This window comes from Haliotis asinina, chromosome 12, assembly GCF_037392515.1.
Source record: "Haliotis asinina isolate JCU_RB_2024 chromosome 12, JCU_Hal_asi_v2, whole genome shotgun sequence".
Lineage (NCBI taxonomy): Eukaryota > Metazoa > Mollusca > Gastropoda > Lepetellida > Haliotidae > Haliotis > Haliotis asinina.
In genome coordinates, this window is record NC_090291.1 from 41,399,289 (window position 1) to 41,424,296 (window position 25,008).

General features: G+C 37.1%; 1 protein-coding gene across 10 annotated transcripts in view; it reads left to right on the forward strand.

Annotated features, from left to right (window-relative positions):
- The window catches only part of LOC137257338 (FH1/FH2 domain-containing protein 3-like), a 156,012-nt gene that overhangs the window by 105,894 nt on the left and 25,110 nt on the right, over nucleotides 1-25,008 (forward strand). For all 10 annotated transcript variants that reach the window (XM_067794642.1, XM_067794641.1, XM_067794640.1 and 7 more), the window contains 9 exons: nucleotides 10,731-10,789; nucleotides 19,325-19,392; nucleotides 20,624-20,729; nucleotides 21,195-21,289; nucleotides 21,818-21,929; nucleotides 22,876-22,970; nucleotides 23,688-23,831; nucleotides 24,047-24,108; nucleotides 24,310-24,474. In XM_067794642.1, coding sequence (XP_067650743.1) covers nucleotides 10,731-10,789; nucleotides 19,325-19,392; nucleotides 20,624-20,729; nucleotides 21,195-21,289; nucleotides 21,818-21,929; nucleotides 22,876-22,970; nucleotides 23,688-23,831; nucleotides 24,047-24,108; nucleotides 24,310-24,474 — 906 coding nt within the window. The remainder of the gene's footprint in view (nucleotides 1-10,730; nucleotides 10,790-19,324; nucleotides 19,393-20,623; nucleotides 20,730-21,194; nucleotides 21,290-21,817; nucleotides 21,930-22,875; nucleotides 22,971-23,687; nucleotides 23,832-24,046; nucleotides 24,109-24,309; nucleotides 24,475-25,008) is intronic.

Below are 25,008 nucleotides of genomic sequence, written 5' to 3' on the forward strand. Positions count from 1 at the left end.
CTAATGCGGTCCTATTGAAGATCTAATCAATATGCGGAACTACCGTGACATGAGAATATTGATGCTTCATGCTATAGAAAATGGTTTCTTTAGAAATAACCCACACTAATAGTACCAGTGATTGCTGAGTGTGCTTAATTGTGCCAATATACACAAGGACAGACTAACAACCAGTCTCTGAAATGAACTTATCATACTGAAAAAAGTTCATAGTGAAAGAAATTAAAATGAAATGAGAAGGAGCGCTGAGACTTTCTTCATTTTCAGAGACTGAAGCTGTGGAAATCTAGACTTGCAACATTTTCTTAAACTTGCCCAAGCTTTCTTGGTCATATTTGCTTCAGGGTTTGTATGGGAGACTAACACAAGGAATTTTAAACTGTTGGTACAACTCCAGTAACTGTTGTTGTAAGGAAAGTAGAGGCTGCAGTTAAATAACACCAATTCTTGGCCTTCTTGTCCATTGTAATGAAGGAGATATCAGAAACAGGTTTCTCAGTGTTCTGTTATCCCCTCCTCTTCATTAATATAGTATCAACACAATCAATCACTTTCTCATGGAGAAATCACTTTCAGAACATTCTTCCACAATTCCAGCATACACCCAGTTTGGTCCATTGTCAGTAAGGAGCTACATAATCCATGCCTGTTGCAGGAACAAGTGATGTGTAAACATCATCACACAGCTTAACAAATGAAATGTTCTCCTGATTGTGAGATGGCTTGCATGTTATGACTTGTTTGCATGAGGATGTCCTGTTGTTGCTGCAGTTCTTTGGCTACTTGGACACCTGTTTGTGGCCAGCTTTCAAACATAGCCAGCATAGGGCTGTTGGTCTGTGTTTGTCTGGTCAATACGGAAATGCAGGCCCTGTATTTGATGCTAGATCCAGTGATGATCCGGTGATGATCCTCAGTTATTGTCCAGTTGAGCTTCAGCTTGACCAGTCAAAGGCAGGCATGCAGCTTTGAATACCTTAAAACCCATAGTCTGAATGTAACATCCACCATCAACTAGTGATAGTGCCCATGCAGGGATTTGTGGGACGTGAATAACTGTATCCTAATACTCAGAAAAATTCTGAATGGATACATCAAAACTGATTAGCAGGAATACAAAAAGACATCCGCAGGGATACAGAAAGACTGCAAATACTTCTTGAAAAAGTTTTGATCAGGCTACAATTAAAGTTATCCCTGAATCTGCTGCCAGCTGGCTTATGGTATCATTTGCAGTTTAATTACTGTAACAATGGGATGATCTTGATAACAATAACTGAATTACAGCAACATGGTATTGATAATAATATTTAAGTCTCTGGGACTCAAACGTTGGAGCTGAACACCCATGAAAATTAGGAGCATGAGTCTCAGGGACCCTCAAATATTGGACTGAAGGTAAATGTCTGCCATTTGGTATGTTGTCAAGATTATAAGTCAGTGTCCATTTTGGTCTTTACAGAAACCAAATAATACACATTTGATTTCGATGATGACAATTGGCCTGTTTCAGCGAGGAATGAGAGCAATATATCTATTGCATCATCTGTATGTTATGATTGTTTGATTCATGATAATTGCAAGACTATACTACACGATCCAAATCTTCTATGCCATGGGCATGTGATGTTAGGATGTGCACTACACAATCCAGTGATTGACACCTTGACATCTATGCCATTGGGATGTGATGTCATTTAGGATGTACAAGTTACCTTTTACAACAAGCCTGAAGATTGTAACATGGATCTTTACAAGAGCCATCTCTGTAGATGGGAAAGGTGTATCTATGTGTGTGTGTTACTCTATCTTGCAAGCATTAACTTGTTGCAGTATCAATATATTCCAGTAAGCTTCAGCCATGATTGTATTGGTCTCCAGTAGCTTGAGTCAGTATACAACTACATATTGCTATCTATTCCTATAAACCCCTGTTATAAGACCCCATTAACAATGAGTTTAGCCAACCTGGGTTGTATCAATGTTATGAGATTTACACAGTCTTACACCCTGATCTGAAGTGGTCGTAGTACACTTAATTAACCCCACCTGTTATTGTTAAGAAAAGCTTAGGGCTAGATAAAAATTAACATACTTCTACCAACCTAATATAAGGTACCAACTGTAAGTCTTTTTAGTTTTACTCCGTGTTTGATAAAACATGAGCACTTGATGATATATTTACCATACACATATAACAGGTGATATCCTAGTTCTTCTAAAGAGCTGCAGGTCTTATTAGTACAACCCAAACAAATATACAACAGTCCGTGAAGGGCATTACTTCCCCTTCAGCTCAGCCCTTTCTGCAGAGCTCAAACTGAAGCAAGTCTAGATCTCATTCTGAATCTCCAATCACAATTGGGTTCCTCTTCAATTTAAAAAGGAATTATTTGTTTTTATAAAAATTACATATAGTCAGAAACTAAACAATGTTCTAAAATAAACCCTTCCTATACTATTTTAAGATGTATGGGAACAATGCCATTATGTATATTTGGCCTCATTGCAGAGACATCTTGAAAACAATTGAGTACATGCCAATCAATAAAGATAGTGAAGTTGTTTATTGCTGTCTAAAGGCATGCTCTGTCGCTGATCACAAGATAGCGAGATTAAGTATTGATGCCCAGCATGTGAAGATTGCTGATGTACTGTGACCTTTCGGATGTCAGCTTGTCAAGATAGCCATCCCGTCTATACGGTTATGGCTTACCACAAATTAGATAAATTGTTTATAGGGAAGTAACTCTGGTTATCGCAGCTGTAGGTCAAATGTTTCCACCCTGACCTTTGGTTTTCCCCAAGCCGCGTACAGATAATGTTTGTTGAATAATGCTTATTCAGCAAATTTCCTTTGTTCGTGGGTCATATTAGATTCACCTGAAAGTGAAAGTAACTGTGGTCAGAATTGATTTTCCTTACATTTAGAAATAATAGATATGTGTGTGCTGTATGGTCGCTTGCAGTCATGTATTTTGTGTCTGGTGTTATTAGTCTTTTGCATATGAATTATCAAGTTGTTGCACAGTGTGTTTCACAGTTTGGTTTATTGTGTAATGCCACACTCAGCAACAATGCATCTGTGTGATAGGTGGTATGTTGACAAAACAAACCGACCAACATCAACCAAGTCAGCATATCATTAGTAAGCTCTCATGATAAACTGGAAGCAAGTTCCAACAAACTTCATTGGTTATTTTACAAACTGGTTGCAGAAGATGTAGCATTTGTTGAATGGGTCATAAGTAAAACTTTTTTTTGCTCCAAAGTAACTTTTCAAGATGATTAGGGGATTGCAATATGGGACCATGTCAGCTGTGTTTCATTGCATCCAGGTATCTTTCATCAACACTCATGCTAGTAACCACTTGCAATCGGCCTGTATAGATCTTTCCATGATTTATCTAATACTGCAGACTTTGAAGTAACGAAATGCTTGCTTGCTCACTCATTCACTCACTCACCTTTGCTATAGCAAATATGAATACAAAGGAAAGAGAAGACTGAAGAGAAACAATAATAAATTGCATTATGTTCAATATGGCCACCTTAGTAAACTTGATGAGCAAGCCAAATTACTTCTGAAAAATCAAGGTTGGTAGATAAGAAACAAAGTAAAAATGTCATTTTATGTTATTCTTATCCTCTTAAAAAGCTATCTCAACTTATTCACATGAACACAGTCTTGATATATCATGTCCCCCTTCCACATTCATGGATTGCAAAATATAGTGCTTTTCAGATTTGATTTGTTTTGGGTTTTATGTGTTGGGGTTGAAAAAGCAATATTGTAAGAATATTAAATTTCTGCATGAATGTGAAATGTATGCAAAATAAAGTAAACCTGAAAGATTGAATCAGTAAATCTGAACATGGCCATAGATAGTGGTTGTATATTCAGAGGCAAAACATAAGGAAAATGAATTTAGCACCAAAAAAGAGATAGATATTATCAGGGGTTGCTATGAAACCTGTTAAATCTTGACACCTAAGAGCAAATATGAGCGTGCTCAGCTACTGCAGCAGAAAGGAAGTGGCTTGGCTTTTGATGTAGATGCCAGAAGGGAGACGCTGGGGACTTAAGTCAAGTAGAGGGAGGCTCATGACTTCCAACTGATGGAGATAGAAGATAGGGATGAGGCACAGATAGTCAGGCCATGGGCTTTTCAATCTTTAAATGTTGTGAAGGAAAGACTATATAGTGAAGCAACTGTTCCTTAGACTTTTTTCGGTCTAAGGTAATAATAAATAACTTAAATGATAATTTCTATGAAATATAAATATTACATAGCCAACTTATCTAGACTTTAAAGGATAGAATTACAATACATTCATGGGCTTTACTCATCATTCAGTACAGCCTTGTATCAAGGCTAGGTATCCCTCAGTAGCTTTGGATATTTGTCTTTTTCAACATTCTTTCACCACGTTGCTGTGGTGTGTTTCTGATATGCTTGACATCAGGAATGTCAATCATTTATAGTCAATGAAATTGATACAGTTTGAAACAGCTTTGGATATTGTTATGCAAGGTTGTGCTGCAGATAGTATATTTGAAAGTGGTTATTTGATGTAGATTGTGTGTATTTGAAGTAGATGCTATTTATCGTATGTAGTTATCTCTCCAGAGATAAGATAATCCTATCGTGGAAGTGCTAGACAAACTGACCCTGATGTCCATATGGTGTGATGTATCTAGCATACAGTGTGTGCGGCAGTGGGTGTATGGATGTATGATGAGTGAACCCAGGGCTACAGTTACTTGTGGCCAGTGTTAATGGACAGGAAGACAGGAAGACTAGAAGCCCTTACAAAAATAACCTTCCAGTTTTTGGTTTTTTTTGTAAATGATGGACATACTGTTGGTTTGAGACTGCCACCATGGTTTAGTGGATAGTGTCTTGAACTGAAGGTTGACATTTTGATCCCCAAATGTATCATTCTGACAGATATTAAGATATCTGCACTTGCATCTGTGCATGTATGCATAGAGGTATATGCATAGACTTGCACAAGTCTCTAAGGTAATAAGTAATAATTGCAAAATATGAATAAAATTAAGAAACTGTCCTACAAGGATGGGATCAAAGGGACATTAGTACTGTCCACTTATCTGGACTTTCCAATTTATCATGTTTAAAGGGTAGAATTACTAAACATCCATCAGCTGGGCATTCAGTAAACCCTTGGATCAACATCAACTTGGTGTTAAAACCCATTTCACATCACTTTATCCCCCTTGAAGAAGGAAGAAGGTGTATTTATGCATGTAAAAGCATTTAATCATAGCTGGTACAAGAAAAACAACTCTATTGAGTAACCCATCAGGATATTAAAACCTGAAAAAGGTGGATACAGCTAAAGCTTTTAGTGGCATCAAGGTGTTTAGATAGATCTTTTGCTGGAAAATTCAGCCTTACGTTCATACATGTGGGCTATGTACTGTTATAAGCAATGAATATAGACTGGTTTATGATATGTACATAGCTATGTAAGTATATATAGCCACAAAGCACTTATATGTGATCTCACCATGTACATTCAAGTAGCCAGATATACTGGCGAAAAACGTCATTTGATGGGCAGAACAAGAGGTGAGATAACACTCAGTCCTTTCATTCTCCAACCAGGTGGGGATTCTCTGCGCAGGATTGGTTCTTTGTTGTTTAACACTGATGGTCTGTAGACAATCAAGTCTGGATTGGACAATCCAGTGATCAACAGCAGGAGCATTCTTTATGAAATGTTAAATCTGTTTTCCTGACCAGATTTAATTATATACACCCACTGTTGGGAGCTCAGTTTACCAGTAGATCAGAATTCGTGTTAACCTTTGACCGGATCTAACCAAGGATATAGAAGTACCCTAGGGATTTCATTTTTTCAGTATATGAAGTCAGTTGTTAACTGATGTGACTTCCAGTAGATTTGAATTTACACATCATCTGTGTAAATACTTTCAGAGACTACCAGTCCAAACAAAGCTCTTAGGATCATTTGTTGTTTACTTTATTGTTGTTAGAACAGTAAAACCTTATTGAGCATCTGTACTAGATGTATGGGACTGAAACCAAGTCAACAAGCCTGACCACCCAATCTCTTAAGTCGACTCTTACAAGCGTGCTTGAGTTTTATGGCAAGCATGGGTTGCTGAAGGCCTGTTCTACCCTGGGCCTTCAAGGTCCTGCTGGTTCAAAGACTGAAAGAGGTGACACAAGTGGATCGGATAGCTGGGCTCACTGACTGATCACTGGGTGGCTTGATGTAGACTTGCACAAGTCTCTATGGTAACAATAAATAGTTTAAATGATAATTTCTGTAAATATATATTTAAAGAGAACACATTATTCCTCTAACAGGATGACATCCTTTTACTATCTTCTTATGTAGACTTGCCTCTCTGAAGGCTAACATTGTTATGCATTCATAGGGATAGCATTCAGTACAGGTCAGGATTGATGCTCATGTCATCGATTTCAGGACTGTCTTGTCCAGACACGATGATTTACAATCTCACCGTACCTGGAATATTGTTGAGTGCCACTTTCAGATCAAACAATCAAAGAACCAAACAAAACTGGACCTAAATGTACAGCACAGTGTATTCAAATGAAATAATGGTATTTAAAAGCAATGTGCATAACCTGACATAATTAGACATTCCAACAGCGAATTCTGTACGCCACATTAATGTCGTATTATCTCGCCACACTTATTGCCTGTGCTGTCTAGTGATATTGTCATGCTGGTTGGTTGACATGCTCTCTTTCACCCAACTGACATGAGTCACAGCCCTGGGTCATGTCATCACTTGTATAATTATATGTATTATACTGAGACATGAAGTCAGAAGCACTTGCATTGAAAATTCTGAAAGGCAAGTTACATGGAGCACACTTGGATTATATTCAGGTGTTGGACAATAGTAGGCAAAATAGGTTGTTTGTTTATACAGGAATGATCACCTAAAACACAATTCTTGAATAACTTTATGACCTATTTTCTGAACAAATTTCATTGAACTTCACTGTTGAAAGAAATTAACAAATTTGATAAACATTGTAACTGGCACAAAATTAGAATTGAACGTAAAACATATTTTGGGGGGATATAAAGCCGGAGGAAACAATGTCTTAAATCCAGTTTTAGTGTCCACAAAACAATTCATCAATGCAAACTGATGTTTAAAATCAATCCCTACCATAAATGTACTAAAACGCCATCAACATACCTTCTATCAGGTAAATATATGTGCCGCATACTCAAGATGTCAGTACAAGAGTGTTTGGTCCTTTTGGTCTTTATGTTATCATAACCTCATCATATGAATTGGTGTATCACGGGTTGGAATGGTTTCCTTACACATTGTTGTTTGCCTTCAAAAGGAACTAGATGAGTTGACTGTGTGTCATCAAGCCCCCATGGTGTTCATAATATCAACCCTTAAATTAATGATATCTGTTGTTTTGAGCAAACAATGCCAGGAAGTGAATGAAGTTTTATGCAACTTTTAACAAAATCATGGCGGGGAACACCATGATGTGTTGTGAAGATCCGGATTAGAGATTTAATCTTCAGGAACCCATGTTCATCGTAAGAGGTGACTGACGGGATCGGGTGATAAGGCTCGCTGACTTGGTTGACATATGTCATCGTATCCTGATTGCATAGATATGATGCAATTGCTCCCTGGATTGCCTGGCATATATCTCCAGTTATAGTATTCCCAGAAATTATTGAGAATCATGTTGCGTCATGTAACTCATTACGTTTATTAACTTCTGGCGTTTTACTTACATAAACATGTTAAAACATCATCCTTTTACAGTCTCAGTCTTGTTTTAGTACTTTGTTAGACCTCCTCGCTCAGCAATGCATGCCTGAATACGCCTAGGCACACTACCCATCAAAGTTTGTAGGTAATCGTGTGACAGGGTATCCCAATATTGGACCACCTCGGCCTTCATATCTTCAATATTTCTCAGTCCCTTTTGGTTTATTCTGTCCTTCATGACTCCCCACACATTCTCAATTGGGTTTAGGTCTGGGCTGTAACTGGGCCAGTCTAAAACTTGAACATTTTCGCCCGACAACCACTGTTTTGTGTAGCACGCAGTGTGTTTTGGGTCATTATCATGCTGGAAAATCCAATCATCTTCATACAATGTTTGTGCTGTCGGAGGAAAGTGACCATTTAGAATGTCAACGTATCTTTCTCTTTTCAAGTTTCCCGTGAAAAGACACAATGGCGTCACTCCGCGAGCCGATATGCCACCCCACATGTGAAACTTCGGGCTATGTTTTGGTCGCTGGTAGATAGGTTTGACAGTATCTTTGGTCCAAATTTTCACACAATTAGGGAAAAGCCAAACAGAACTTTCATCCGAAAAGAAAACATTATCCCAATCTTGATTTTCATGAGCCAGACACCAGTTTAAAAGTTTTTCCTTTTGTGCATCTTTCATCAACGGCGAGGGAATTCCACGTTTTTTCACCCAATTAAGTCTCTGTAATTCCTGCCTAACTGTTTCATTGCATACCTGAGGACTTCCTCTGCTAATCATTTCATTTCTGATGTTCTCAACACTTTTCAATTTGCCCCCACTCACAATCTGCCCAAGTCTTCGGCGATCCACAACACTGAATTTCCTAGGCCGACCTGCCCCTTCTTTGTGCTCTATCCCGGTTCCTGTTTGAATATTCTTCAAAGTTCTGTATACTGTAGACAGAGGAATACCATGTCTACAAGCTAACTCTTTAGCATCAGCCTCACCCCTTTCAAAATCATCTAGAATGAGCTTTCTTTTCTCTCTTGCTGTAAATTCTGCCATGTCAACACAGGAAGCCGTCTGCTCAGACAAGGGAGATAACTCTTGATGTAATGAGCTGCCTTCTAAGCCTTCAAGAGTTGTCTCCCTTATTTAGTATGCTTAGTGCATAGTGAAAGCCCTTTTTCCAATCTTATCATCATTAGAAAAAAAACAAAGATTTTCTCAATAATTTCTGGGAACACTGTATTATGGCTGGAATGTATTTGACTGGGGTGCAAAACTAAACTCACTCTGTTTGCTCTGTAGGAGCTACATGTAGATAGGTTTTTAAGTTTTTCAATTAAAGTATCACTTCATCTACCTGTCTTGGAGTATCCAAATGACCTCAACCTCCTTGGAAGCTTCAGGAGCCAGCTCTGGGACATACTTGACATTGATCGCTCATTCTCAGACTGATATCGGTTTCCTAGCCTTGAATTGTATCTCCACTGCAGAAAGGGTTGGGTTACTTCTTTGACTTTTATTGCCCAGTGTCTTTTACTGGGTGACAAATGGAAACTGGTGTGCTGTATTTGTCTTAAAATGTGTTTTTGTGTGTGTGTGTGTTTGTACTATTGCTTTAGTGGGCCTTTGCATATGCAGACAAATTTTATGTTAAATATTAAAATATTACATATTTTTGTACACATTGTCTCCATGTAATCTTCAGACAGATTAGACAGTTGATCTGAGGTATGTCAAATATTATTTTGCTGTATTTCTCATATTATGCGTCTCACTCCAATAAGCATGCCAGCCAGGTATAGCCCAGTCAGGTTACAGTCCATTTGAGTCAAAATCTCCCTAATGAGTTGCACTCTGACTCAAAAACAAATAATCATAAATGACTCAAAATAACACGTAAAGTAAATAGGAAAAACACACCAACTTTGCAGAATTTTGTTATAAGTTTTTTCAACAAAATATATAAGTTATCTAACAAACCATCATTATTTTCATTTCATACTGCAAAATTTGTGACAAGGGTGTAGCATCAAACCATAGTTTCATTCTCCACTGGTACAGTGGAGCCCAGGGGTTACCCCTGTGTGATATTGCTAGAATGTTCGTAAAAGCAGCAAATTACTAAACTGAATCACTCACCAATGAGACTGCACTGATCAGCTACAAGACCTTGTTTGATTGAACTATCAATTATACATGCCAAGTTTTAACCCCAATGTACATGACAGTATGTATTTTCAGGTTTGTATCATAGTGTACACCAAGAGAACAGTGTAGAAGGGATGTGTAACTGCTGAGCATCCGTTATTGGGAATGTTTTAGTTTCTTCACATTCTTTCCATTTCAGACAGCACATTTAGAAAGGAATGCTGTACAGATCTTTGTACAAGTTCATTCATATAATAAAAGATTAATTTGTCCATCTCCATGTAAATGCTTGGAGTTCTTTAGCTGTTTCTAACAACAGACCTGTTTGTTATATACTGAACAGCAAATTAGATGCCTCTCAAGGTTTTGTTTGTCAAGTTTTTAAATGGTAGACTTTTATGAGATTTCATTTTTTCGAATTTTGCATTTCTTTTGCTGGTCTTGGCCTTCTTGCACAAAGTGATCTCAACACTACAACTGTCTTAAGCCTATGTTGGAGAATGGGAGTTACAATCATTGTAGTGCTAAGATTGCAGATTGCTTTGTGCAAGTGAGCCCTGGATAGCATGCAGTTACTCATAAACTCTTAGATGTTTCATCGTTGTTTTGAGTATACAGTTATCCCTTTTTCATTCATATCTATTTCAGTGCTGTACAGACTGTGGTTATTCTGGAACATGGCCACTGGATGCTATTGCTGTATATATACATGTGATATACACTCATATTCCCCAGTGTTCATGATACAACACAGTAGGAGGGGAGTAGAGATATCTTCAATAACTCTTGGCACTATCTTTTCAGGCGGAAGAACACGCTGATTCTGCGAACTCAGCTGACAGTCAGGGTACATGCCATTATAGGTAAGTAGTCAACTGTTTTACTCATGTGTATTTTTCACTAAAAAAGTTGAAGAACCCCAATTTTCTCAAATTTAGAACAATCCATTCATCATGGATGGTGAGTTGTGCAACATACAGCCTGCTATTTGGGGGTGTTCTCAAATTTTGAAAAGTAAATTATACAAAATGTGTCTGAATAACTGCCCTTACTGGCGTGTTATAGACGCTATGTTGCATGCAGCACTTCAACTTGCTCAACCTCATTTCACAAAGATTGTACTCTCATCCTCAGGAAATTATGCTTAATTGTTGGCAGACATTTATTTCTGTTAGAGGATGAAATGCAGGAAGGAAATGGTGTCATCAGTTATTGTTAGAAATATTTTTAGATAGAGACCATGTACTGATATGTGAGTTTTGGTTTAAAATTTGCCTTTCATTTAGGTTACATGTAAGGTGAAGTTTGGATATGACAGACAAAACATGACATTTCTTTAATGGAAGGCATGACTAAACAGTCTGCTCACAAAACTGAAATATTTTGAAGATGAACATGTTTGCAGACTTAATCAAACAGATAGTTATGAAAAACCTTCATAATTATACAAACGCCATACAGAAAGGAAAACTTATCATTTAACTGAAAGTATTGTTACAAACTGGCTAAAAAGTCTTTGGTCATGGACTCTATGCTGTTGATGTTCAATTTGTATGCAAAAACATTAAAATGGATAAGATGTAATGTTATAGACAAGAAAGTAGAGTGGTGAACAATGTATATCGGATCAAGTCTTGTTTAAAAATGAAGTTAGACTTTGACATTTGACCTTTCACAGTCAGTAGAAATACATGAAGGAGTTTGAGACAATCCTTTTCCCTTTCAGGTTTCATACAGTGTGAATATTAATTCAGATTCGGGGTCACACATAACATGGTCGTCTGAGATTTAAATCTCTTTGAAACTTCTCTGTGATTTCATTGGCTGAAGGTACTTGGCCTCATGTAGTGGGAAGATTTCAAAAGTGGGAACGTGCAAAATATGACTCAGTCATACAGGCATTATTTACAGTAGTCAGCATATGAATAAACAGGAATTCTACAGTGCTGTAACTGAAAAATGTTGCAGGCCCTGTTAACATGTAACCAGCCCTGTATTAAATATGGCAAACTGTTCATGATTGGCTGAAAGCATTCTGTAGACCAATCATATTTAGTGTAAGATAAATGGGTAGGGTGATCTGTAGAAGTTATGGTTTGACTGATCATGAACTAAATGAAATATTTCCCATAGTCAGTGACATGGTTTGATGTATATACCCCTGGAAAATGTGTTAGTCAACAGGACTTGCTATAAGATAAAGTTGTAACTAGTAAGCAGCAGGCCACTGGCAGGCAGTCTATTTCATACACTGCTGTAGTACATCTGAACACAGTTTAACAACTTTCTTTGTTTTTGAGACATTATATTTTCTCTGAAGCCTTCCTTTGCATATGAATACAGTTATTCACATCATGTATGTGTAGGTATATTAATGAGACACGAAATCTTCCTTAATCATCTGACAGACAATCAACTTCTTTGTGTGTACATTTAAGCTGAATTTTCCAGCAATTTTTTAAATTTGAATATCACTCTGTATAAAAAATATGTAAGTCTGAATGCGAATTATTGGATAGGCATGTCTTTGAAGTTCACAGATGGCATTTTTACTGACACAATTTATGGAGCATATCTTTGTTATTTTACTGTAATGGCAATTTTTCAAGGTAGAGCCTGTACCGTTAACATGGACAATTGAAAAAGTCCTGCTCAATGACAGCATAAGTATCTGTTCCAAAACATCACTAATGCTCTGCCCAAATGTAGAGTTATCACTGAAATGTGCCAACACTGCTGATAATTACGTGATACAGCCTCTCGTCCTTTCAGGCTTATCTGTTGTACATGTAGAAATTAAAGGCAATTTTATAGTAGTCTGAACATTTAATGTGCATTAGCCTGTTGTAAATGTTTATGAAAAATTTCAATGTACTTTTCCTCTAATAGTAATTATGGCAGAATAATTGTATACATATAATACGTCTGTAAGGAATGTTAAAAATGTGGACTCAGTGCTATGTGAATTTATTAAGTTTATTAATGCATGATTAAATATTATTAATTGAATAAATGTGTTACTTAAGTCTTATTCCTTCTTGTCATATCCTGATGTATGATACAGCCGTAAGACGCCCTAAGACGAAGATACTGTAGATAGAGCTTATGTACACTGATCATGCCTTCCTGAGGTCGTTCTGCCCTTTCACCTCCTGTCATACTTTAGCCACCGCTATGATTAATGGGCCGTGAATGAATAGAGAGAGCAACAGTTATCAATATTGCCAATAACCATCAGGTGATCATTATTCTGCCTCAGGGTGGTCCAATAGCTGAAATGGACATCTGACAGTGAGGTGGATCGTGCTACTGCCTGGTGTTTGTCCTTCAGGCATGGCTATTAGTATGAACGGCTGGTCAGAGGAGCAGTATGTCAAACTTAGAGAGCTCTTATGTGACACTGAGTGGAAGCTAATATCTGACAACCTTACAGATTCAAGGAAATTGTGATTTTAAATATTGATTTTATACCTACACACGCCAGCCAGTCAGTCATATTATGTTCATACCTTAATAAGATCAAAATCAAATCTTCATATTTCAGTATCCTGTGGGAGGCTGCATTTGATTAAAATTGAGAAACATTATGACATTAAATTAAAAAATGTAAAAAAATTACCTCTGTAAAATTTTCATTTTTGAAAACTTTTAGTACATAATGGATATTGAACTGATAAAATTGTAAAGTAGTTCAGCATTCATTGCAAAGACTCGGTGTGCTTAACCACTTAGAACTCATGTAACTGACAAGCATTTGCTTGTCATGTCAAATCGTATGCATTTTTCAAATGTGAAAGGTCAGAAAGACACAACTCATAATACAGTAAGGGCTGTTTCCAATTTTGTGATTGTCTTGAACATTGTGGAAATTCACACAGCATAACAAATTAAAAAAGTCTTTGCAGGATTAATATACTGCTCACAAGATGCAACAGAAATCTTGTTGAAACAACTTCTTTATTTGTTTGTCATAACTTTTCTGGGCTCTTGCTCCTTCTTCGGGTCAAAAGTGACCATACTGGACAGTACAGTATTATACTGGCTAACAACCAGTTATCGCCAACACCTGGCTGTACTGCTTGCACAGACAGCTTGACTTGTACTTGTATTTCACACATTGACACATCACAAATGCGATTGAGGCTACAAGGGTTAGAATCAAGCTGTCATATATATATATATATATATTTCTTACAGAGTATGACTGATATTTTCAGAACTATGATAGTTCATCTTTCCTACCATACCATTAGTAGTACAAAACAACTGGATGTTCTTTAACTTGAGACATATATACAGCTAGTTGTGAGGAAGACATGCCTTGTAGTACCAGTGGAACATCTGTCCCATGTATGTACACTCTACTGGCAGTTAGGTAGAGACTCATAATGCTATATTGACATCCAGTAGACATATTGTAGGGGCTGGATTGTCCCTCAAGTAGTAATAAGACTTTCTACATCAAATAGGGAAATGACAGCCTCTGTGGGAAAGGTTGTAAATACATGTATGAGTGTTGTAGGTAAACATCACAGAGAGGGAACCTGTTATCTATCCGTTTCTCAGGTGCTGGTGAACAATCTCATTTGTATGACAGGATCGTGAAATGAAGGATCTATTTTTAGGAACATCAAGATATGACATGCTTTACGTAGATGCATACAGTTTGAATAAATTATCTAAATGTACACTATATGCCTAAATAACCTCCTAAATTTAGTTATTCATAATGCGTGGTAAAATGTATTCATTCCTCTGTCAAAATAAGTCTTTGTTTTGAGACATTATTTTTTGGCTTCATATGTTTTTTCCAATGATACAAAAAAATACATTGACTACTGACAGAGTGAACTGTCATTGAGAGTGTATTCATCTTGTTCGGTGTGAGCACTGTGGTGTAATAAAGACATGGTATAACGCCTGTATGTTGTGCATTGTTACACAGTTTTACATCTAGTAGTGACAGTTATACACCTGTCAGTGAGTGTATTGTCCTGGCTGCCATGTACTCTACACTCCCAGACAGACACAATGATTGTATATCACCAGACAGGGAGATATGTTACCCGAACTGGGGACATTGAAAGGAGTTGAGGAAAAACATTTCACTTCGTTAAAAGGAGATATATATCCAATCACAGTTAGCAAGACAGGTTTTCATAAAGCTCTGTTTGTTCACAGTTATAGGTAGTTCGCTAAAAAAGACATTTACCCATGAATCCTACGATCTTCAGATGGTCTGTAGGTTTTTTTCAGGACGAGGTACATGTTGTTTGTGAATGCCATTTAGCGTACTAGTACTTGAATGGCTTTTAGACATTATGTACATTTTAATTTCCTGTTAGACTGAAGTCGTGTTAAAGACCTTTCAGACCTGATTGTTTTGTTTACAAATCCCAGTTACTTATCTGAACTGACCTATAATTTATATAGATTTCGCTTATGTTGTTTATCCCTGTCTGAATAATGAGTGAGTCATTTAAGTTTTACGCCTAACTCTGCAAAATTCCAGCGATATGGTGTCAGTCTGTAAATAATCAAGTCTGGACCAGACAATCCAGTGATCTTACAGCATTAACATTGATCTACTTAATTGGGATACAATGACATGTGTCATCCTTATAAGTCAAAGCAGCTGGTTCCATTTGTTGCCTCTTATGACAGGCATGGGTTACTGAAGATCAGTTCTAATGCAGATCTTCATGGGTCCTGAATGATGAAGGTTTAAATAACAATCTGAACACAATTTGAGGAAACTAATAAAAGAAAGTATCAGTGTTATTTTTTTTAAATAACACAATTGTACATGTATATTTCCGATAGATGTTCACATGATCTGGAGGGATTTACCATGTTGGTACCAATATTATTCATATGTACGAGGATGAATATAAGTAAATAATTTTACAATTTTGGGATCTTCTCTTCTACAAGAAGAGCCTATCATGTTTTGACTGTGGTAAGAGAAGGCTAAAGGAAATGGGTGGTCAGATACATGACTTGGTTAGCTATGTGTTGTTATACCCCAACATGTTCATGGTGGGTAATACATGTCATAATGTCAGTCATAATATCAGCCACTGGTTTACCAGATATTGATTTTTGACTTTTTTTATTTGTTTGAATACAATTTTCACCAAAACAAACTTTTAGAAGTGTATTATTTTTAAAACATATGACTACCTGCCTTTGCTGTACATTTCAAACAAGTAACAGCTAAATTTGTCTAGATTGGTGGAGCGGGCACTTGTAGTAGTGTTAATACCCTTGTGATGTTTATGTTTATATCAGTCCTAGATCAATAATACAATCCCTTAGGAACACTTTTAAAACAAATAGGGTATGAATGTATGCTTCGTAATACTTTAAACATCTTAACCAGTGATTATAGGTTAATATGAACATATGCTTTTTGATAATAGCAAGTAGTGATTAAGTCTGTCGCTGCTAGTATGATCTCCCATGGTGTGTATAATCTCGTATCACAGGTGCCTGACCACAGACACACAAACGAGGTGAGAAGGCTGGAGCCACTCAACCATCACACCACTCTTAACAATGCTTGCTGATAAACATGGCAGGGGCTACAACTCATTCCTGATTGGACAGAGTGCACGCTGAAAACAATGATGTACAGTGTAGAACAAATTGGAGCTATTTGGGTTTTACTGGCTGTGTAATCGGAGCTGTGACAGCTTAATTTGTCTACATTGGTGGCTAGGACCTTTCATGGCTGTGTTAACACCCCACAGGACATTGATATTTGCACACAGTCTGTGACATGGCCTTTGACGTTAGGAGATCACCCTGTATAAAAAAAACAGATGACGTGAAAACCCATATAGACTCAACTTGTTTGTTATGAAATGGAACAAAAAACAAAAAAAAACCAGTCAATTCCTGAGAACAAGTCTTGATTATGTGTCCAGATTCAACTTTATGTAAAGCACAAAATAAATGTGAAGATTGCTGAACATCCCTGTAATATGGAAAATGTCTGATATTGAATTGTGAGTAAGTGTAGCTTTACGCCACTTTTAGCAATATTTATTCCGTGTAACAGGCTCAAGAGAGGAGAAGTGGGCTTCACACATTTTATCCATGTGGGGAATCAAACCTGAGTCTTTGGTCTGACAGGCAAACACTTAAATCACTAGTTTACCAGATTGCCCCTTATGTTTAATTGACCTGTGAAGGTCCCGGGGTAGAATAGGCCTTCAGCAACACATGCTTGCCATAAAAGGTGACTATGCTTGCCGTAAGAGGCGACTAACGGGATCGGGTGGTCAGACTAGCTGACTTGGTTGACACATGTCATCAGTTCCCAATTGCGCAGATCGATGCTCATGTTGTTGATCACTGGATTGTCTGGTCCAGACTCGATTATTTACAGACCGTCGCCATATAGCTGGAATATTGCTAAGTGCAACGTAAAACTAAACTCACTCACTCACTCACTCACTCACTCACTCACTTACTCACTTATGTTTAATCATATATAGAAAGAATATTATTGTTTGTTCCTCATTTATGAATACCTGATGGAATTGGATAATCTGAAGTGCAGTTTTCTTTATGTACTCTTAAAAAAAGTAGGGGAACTTCATATTTTTAAAATTTATGATTAAAAATATTTAGGAGATTTATTGGAGTCAAACAATCTTGATATGATATTATTGAATGTTTTGAGAGTGCATCACCATTTGCACTTCCTTACAACTATAGCTATTTGGAATGTAGTCTCTTTTGAAAGATGATTGGTGTATGACTTGTAATTTGCATGTGTATGATTTTCATTTTAAAACTAACACTAACAAATGTGTGATGCAAGATGAGTGTCAAAATAAATATTCTGAGTGATTTCTCGACCCTCTTGAAAACTGTCAAAATCAAGAATTGGACCCCATGCCCTCAGGGGCTACTGCATTGTGCACGTGCATATCATAGGTTGTGTTCAGGCGTGGTAACAGAGGGAAATGGTGCTTCGTTCCTAAGATGTCGGTCCTTGAAATGTCTTTTTGAAGAGTATATTTTATGCACAGCAAAGGTCATGAATCCAGTTACTCTATCCAAGAACTGAATAGATAAAGAAGCAACATCAGTTCTTAATCTTAATGTATTTACTAGTAATAATCTGATATTACACATCTTTCCTTTTCTGTTATTAGTAAGGAATGGTGGGGTAGCCTAGTGGTAAAAGCGCTTGCTCGTCATGCCAAAGACCTGGGTTTGATTCCCCACATGGGTTACAATGTGGGAAGCCCATTTCTGGTGTTCCCTGCCATGGATATTGCTAGGAATTTTGCTAAAAGTGGCATAAAAGTCACTCATTGTTATTAGTATATTACCTATTCTTTAAGACAATGTTGTCATGAATCCATCACCATGACGATACACTGGTAATTAGTCATTAGATCAACAGAAGTAATTTATCTCTAAATCCTGTAATTTCGGGGAGGGGGTGTCACCTGAAAACTGTATCAAGAAAACAGTGAATAAGCATCCTTGCAGGGAACATCGTTGACAGTAACCAGTATGAATATTCATTATTGTCTCAATGCTGATGATCACAAGGACGAACGATAGCATTGAGAAACAATGTCTCTACTGTCTGAGGGGAGATATTGCTTTAAAAACATATTTCAAGTGTTTTCAATACCCTTGTATAATATAATGCAAATATCAAAAGGTGTTAAACAAGGTGGCATTACTCAACAAACATTGCTGACAAATTCGTCGAATATTTTCTTCTGTCTTGGTCTGTTACAAATGGAAAATATTCCAAAAACTGATTGTTTGCTTGTTTGATTTTCCTACTTTGCCAATCTTCTTCAGTTCATTGAGTACAAGGAAACCAAGCCATATTGCTTAGAGACTCTGGTCCTACCAGAGAGGCCCCACGTCATGCGGGATCATTTACAGGGCAGATTGTCTTTATTTATACTATTTCCTATATCCAACCAAATGTTTTTTTGTCATTGGGTGTTGTCTTTGGGCAGGATTGGCATTTTGGTCAATTCAGATAAACTAGGTTCCTCTTAGTCTTTTTATGATATTTTCATGAAAATGTACAGAAAACTGTTTTTTTTTTTAAATACTTTTTGTCATTGACTATTGTCATGTGATGCACAATATTTGCTGTGGATTTAAGTTTGGACTCTTACTCAGACTGATACTTTTGAGATAACATACTAGGAAAATTTGCTATATTTATATTTTTTCTCATGTCAAATTTGGTTTATTACCCATGTGTATTCTTCTGAATTTGTTATGCATTATTTGGATAACCTCTGATAGCATAGGGTCACCTTTTTATTTGCCCTTTCAGTCCATTTTGGATGTTGTGTTTCAAATTATTTCTAACCGAATTGTGCTAATGTTTCTTTCTTATTTTTCAGAAAAATTGCTGACATCGACTGGGAGAGAATTACGAAGAGCTCTATTTTCACTGAAGCAAATCTTTCAGGTAAGCTCCCCCGCATGACGATGTCAACATTGTATACACAGTTTGATGTCTATTTGTTTGTCTTATTTGTTAATAAGATGTAGTTTAGTGTGATGAAATGGTGGATGTACAAGTGGAATAGGGTTAATGGAATAAATGGATATATCTCATAACAAATAATATGTATATATCATGAATATATCACCTGGACATATGTATGACTGGATGGATGCAATGTTTTACCTGGATGGATGGATGGTGATATAAAATATGAAATAACTGGATGGATACCAAATAAAACTTAAATGGATGGATACACTGTGATATTATATAACTCATTCTTCAACAAACACTCATTCTTATAGTAGACAAATGGATGAATCAGGACACAGCCAAGTCAAACTTAATTTTTTTGAAAGTGGCAAAAACAATTGTCACATGCACAAATAAAAGAGACGCCCGGATGCCCGAGAAACATTTCACTTTTTTTATGTAGCTAAATGGAATGAAAGATATACAACAGTATGAAATGTTCTAAAATAGTTTATGTATGTATATTTTATTTCTCTTATATGCATACAAGAAACTACAGCTACAACCATGACAAGCTGAAATACTGGTCACTACAATTTGAACGTAGTTTCCTGTACTTTGTACTTTACACTCTTTGTCCAAGGAAAGGATATAGAGATGCTATGTATCTGCCTGGCAGGCTGAGTATGTCATGCATTTATTACACAACACCTGAATGAGGCTATTCATGTAGCGTCTGAGTGGTATGGGAAATGTACACTTGAGACTGCCACACTGCCATTCATACGCTGGAGTAGGTCACAGGATCAGGTTAAATATGTTACCTAGGTGATTGAAGTTTGAGATGATGCGTTGTGTGCACTTGTTCATTGATGTTCAGCTGTATTTGATGAAGTTAAAACAGATCACATCGGAATAATTTACATTGGGGGGCATCTTGGTCTTGAAATCATGTGACAACTTAGTTAATTTAACTATTAATGCTTATCATGTGTTTGGGAATGGATGGCTATGAATATCCTGGTTAGAATTGGCCTTGACCAGCCTGTAGTTACACTCCCATGAAGATCTGGGTGAGAATTTATCTTCAGCAACCCATGTTTGTAAGAGGCAGCTAAGGGGATTGAGTGGTCAGGCTTGATGACTGCTGAATGTGGCGTAAATCTTAACTCACTCACTCACTGTAATGGTATACATATAGTTTGAGTTCTTGTTACAGGATGATAAGGATCTTGTCCATGAATTTGTCAACAATGATGGACTCGACTGCCTTATCAAGGTGGGCTCGGAGGCCGACCAGAACTATCAGAACTATATACTTAGGGGTGAGTTTGGCCAGCTATTTGTTTGTGAGTTACATTTTGTTTTCTTACCAAGGTGTTTGGATCAAAATATGAATATACTTTGTTTACTGTGTTAAATTGGTGTTTTTACTTTATATGGCAATTCTTTTTGTGGAGTGAGAAAAATCAGATGTCACTTATGCATGATGTTCTATATAATGTCTAAAGACATTTTTATGTCTGTGAAGACTTCTAAAGTGTTTGCATGAACAGTGCAACATAATATGTATTGTATATGCAACAATAAATAGTAACTTTAGTTTCCTTGATGTGTTTTAGTTTTATCTTTTCATTTTTCCAAGTTGCTACAGTTATATTTTCATCCTTTTAGCTGTGGTCAGTTAAGTTCCCAATTCAAAGTTTCGCATCATGATAATCTTATCACTAGTATATGCTTGTGTAAGTCTTATAACCCTCATTAAATTGTATACGTGAATGATGTTGTAGCCCTGGGACAGGTGATGCTGTACGTCGACGGCATGGAGGGAGTGATCAGACATAATGCCACAGTACAGTGGCTGTACGGCCTGCTCGCATCAAAGGTAATGGCGTGACACATCACAACACATTTCTTCCTGATGAGAGACAAAATGGAATACAAATTTCAAGTAAAACAAAATAGAAAAATATTTTATTCTGCCAACAGTCTCCTTCATGAGAAAAAATTATGAATGTTTTGTTTCTACCATAATTTCTATTTTGTCAGATGTCTGTTGTATCATGTCAGACGTCTGAATTCAGCTATGTTCAAATGATTTTTGGGAGCTGACGTTTTCTCTTTATCATGATGCCACACCTTCAGATATATATTGTAGCTCCCGCAGTATAGTATTGCCAAATCAGCATGCAGATACAGCATCCTACGAGTTACACGTAGTACTTCCTTTATGCCTGAAACATCACAGACATCAAACTCATTTTTCTGTATAATTTTCCCACCATCATTTCTGAGTTCTATACTGAAATATGTCATTGACCTAACCACAAAATATAGGATGAGCGAGGGACAATATGTGGCCTCATCCCATTTACTGAACAGTGGACTCATTAACACAGTCGCTTCCTTTCAGGGCCGCCTGGTGGTCAAGACAGCACTTAAACTGATCCTGGTTTTCGTGGAGTACACTGAGAGTAACACACAACAGCTCATCAAGGCTATCAACAGTGTTGACTCTCGCAGAGGTATGTCAGGAAAATAGTATCATTATGACATAATATTACCAAACTAAAAGCATTAGTGATCATGAATATTTTCAGGATATTGTTTTGAAGTAAACATCTGTGCACACAGTTCCAACTATTAAAATAATATTTATGTTCACTAACTTTTTTGTGAAGTGTACGCTGTCTGGAAAGTGGCATTTTTGCACAGAATTAGTTTCTACATAAATAGGATCATTGCTGAGAGCTATGATATTCGGCGAATAATATTGGGACTAACTGATGTGTTGGTGTCGAGATTTAGCTGGTTCCCATACTGTTAGGAATTTGGTTTCAACCCGCAGTGATGTTTTCTTTGAAAATTTGGATTCCATCTGAGAGTTTTCACTTGGAGAAAGTTGCCATTTACTTTATACACTTTACTGATTAACATGCAGGTTTTGGTGAAATATACATTGGGAAACGATCAGAATTGTCATTATACTGTCAGCATTTCAAATAGTTGACATTTGATATTATCCAGATGCATGTTCTACATGAATACCTGAATAATTGTGTATGAAACCTGTCAGAGTCAGTCCTCTATATAACTGATCTTGGATGTTTTAATAAGGATTAAATTATTGAACATTTATTGAGAGAAATGCCAAGACGTGATTGGTCCTTTTTCATCTGAAACAATAAAGCCGTTTTAAATATTAATTTAAGTGGTTATTTGAGTGAGATTTTTGATTCTCAGAGCATGGCAACTTAGTTTGTTGTACAGAGTTGTACCCCTTGGGACTGATAGAAAACTATGACAAGTTCAAATCTTGGTTCATCTTGAGTATATTTCTAGGTTCCTTGGCACTGTAAATATCCTGATGGTTTCCTAGACACATATAACTGCCATCAACATTAAACTGACAATCCATAATATGAAACAGACTTGATCAACTTAGTCACTCACTTGTTCCCTTTATTCTAGGATCCCGACCTTGGTCCAACTTGATGAACATTTTGGATGAAAAGGACGGCACTGACACAGAGCTCCTGATCTACACCATGACACTTATCAACAAGGTCAGTGCACGGAGCTTGTTCAGATCTCCTCATCCATTTTTGTTTCATCAGTTTACATATGTCATATGCTGATAATGCAGTATCGTGAATATTACACTACCCGTTCAAAAAGTACATTGTACATAGCATTATAACTAGGTAAACCCTATTCAGTCAGAACTCCAGATGTTGTTTTCTGGAATATAATATGAAAAGTGATCACTGTAATGCAATTAGTTTTGACTTTCATACAGTTACACATGAACATGTTTAAAAAGACTAGTACATCCATACTGTTCATTAAGTTTCCTTTCAGTTTGCTTGGTCAATCATCTGTTATATCTTTATACGCAGACCAATTGTACTCATGAAAAACAAGTAAATGTAAAACTAAAGTCTGTTTTGTCTACAAGCCTGGTTGTGTCCCTCCTAGACTTTCATGCTTTTTCAGTAAAAGTACGATTGCTGAGAGATATGATTTTCTGCAAAGATTCGTATTATCACAGTTATTACACTCATCACACAAAAGCTTTGGGTTTGATTCTCCCCTTGGACATAATATGTGACGTACATCCGGGATTATGCAGCAGTGTAATTGTCTCAGCTTCAAAACAAGTACACTCACTCAATGCATGGAGCTGTACCATTGCAGCCATGTTTTTGAAGCCTTGTAAAGTCTGTGTTAAGTACCTGGGTATTGTCCTGTCTTGGGTTTCATGCATCTGTTGATTGGTGCAGGTGATCAATGCACTGCCAGACCAGGACTCCTTCTACGATGTGACGGATGCACTGGAGGAACAAGGGATGGAGCGAGTCACGCAGAGGCACATGAACCGCAAGGGCGCCGACCTCGATCTCATCACACAGTTTCAGACATATGAGGTCAGTTTCTTACAAAATGTTTGTTTATGTCACCTAAAATTTACCTTTTTATTAAAGTCTTGCATCTGGTCTTTTTAAAAATTTAATTGATTAGTTTCCTTAATCATTTTCTTGTTTCATTGTGGTTCCTTGTTTTTGAGCAGAGAACACCGTTTGAGCTGATTAAATTGTGTGTCCTATGATCTTGTGAAAATCAAAATTTATTGTTTTTGCAGGCTGCCCTAAAGAGTGAAGATGGAGAGGACAAAGCTGATATTCCTCAGCTTGAAAACCTCAGGTTAGATGTGTGGAAAATAGTATGCACTCATTTTCATAAACTGACCTTTATATCAGCATATGCAGTTAAATGCTGAATGAGTAGGCAAAGTTATCTGTTCAATGGCTGAAAACTTGCCAGCAAGTAACAAATGAGATGAATAATAATAATAATTGATGTTTATGAGGCACCTGTATCAACAGATTCATTATTTCATTCCAGACGTCAGCCTCGTACCACAAGTAAAGATGATGGTCGAAAGAGTCGGCGTAGTGTTGGTATGTCCAAGATGACAAAGTCAGTCAGCATGTCAGTACTGCCTCAGAAACCCCAGGAACCAGAAAAACTGACTCCGGCTGAAATGTACCGGAGAAAGAAGCAGCTTGAGTAAGCCATTTTTAATACTATGTGAGAAGTTGAAGTATATGTACATTTGTGAAATCTCACGAGAGCAAGAAATGATTCAAGAATTTGGAACGCTGATACAACAGCTATAAACAGGTCACTCTCCACACTCTTTAGTAGAGATTCCACAGCGGGAATAGTTAATCTTCTCGTCATGTCTGCAGAACTTGTAGTTTAATGTTGTGTACAGAAGCAGTAATAATATAAAGTGTAGCAGTTACTGATTGTGAAGTGCTATCTTCAAGGTTATCCTTCAAATTTAAGTCTCATTTTTCACTCTGAAAAGTTACCTGTGAGGATCTGGGATAAAACAGGCCTTCAGCTTGCTTGCCACTAAAGGCATCTATGCTTGTCATACAAAGACACTAATTGGGTGGTGAGGCTTGCTGTCGTGGTTGTCACATGTCATCAGTTCCCAGTTGCACAGATCGATGCTCATGCTGTTGATCACTGGATTATGTGGTGCAGACTGAATTATTTACACACCATATAGCTGGAATATTGCTGAGTGTAGCA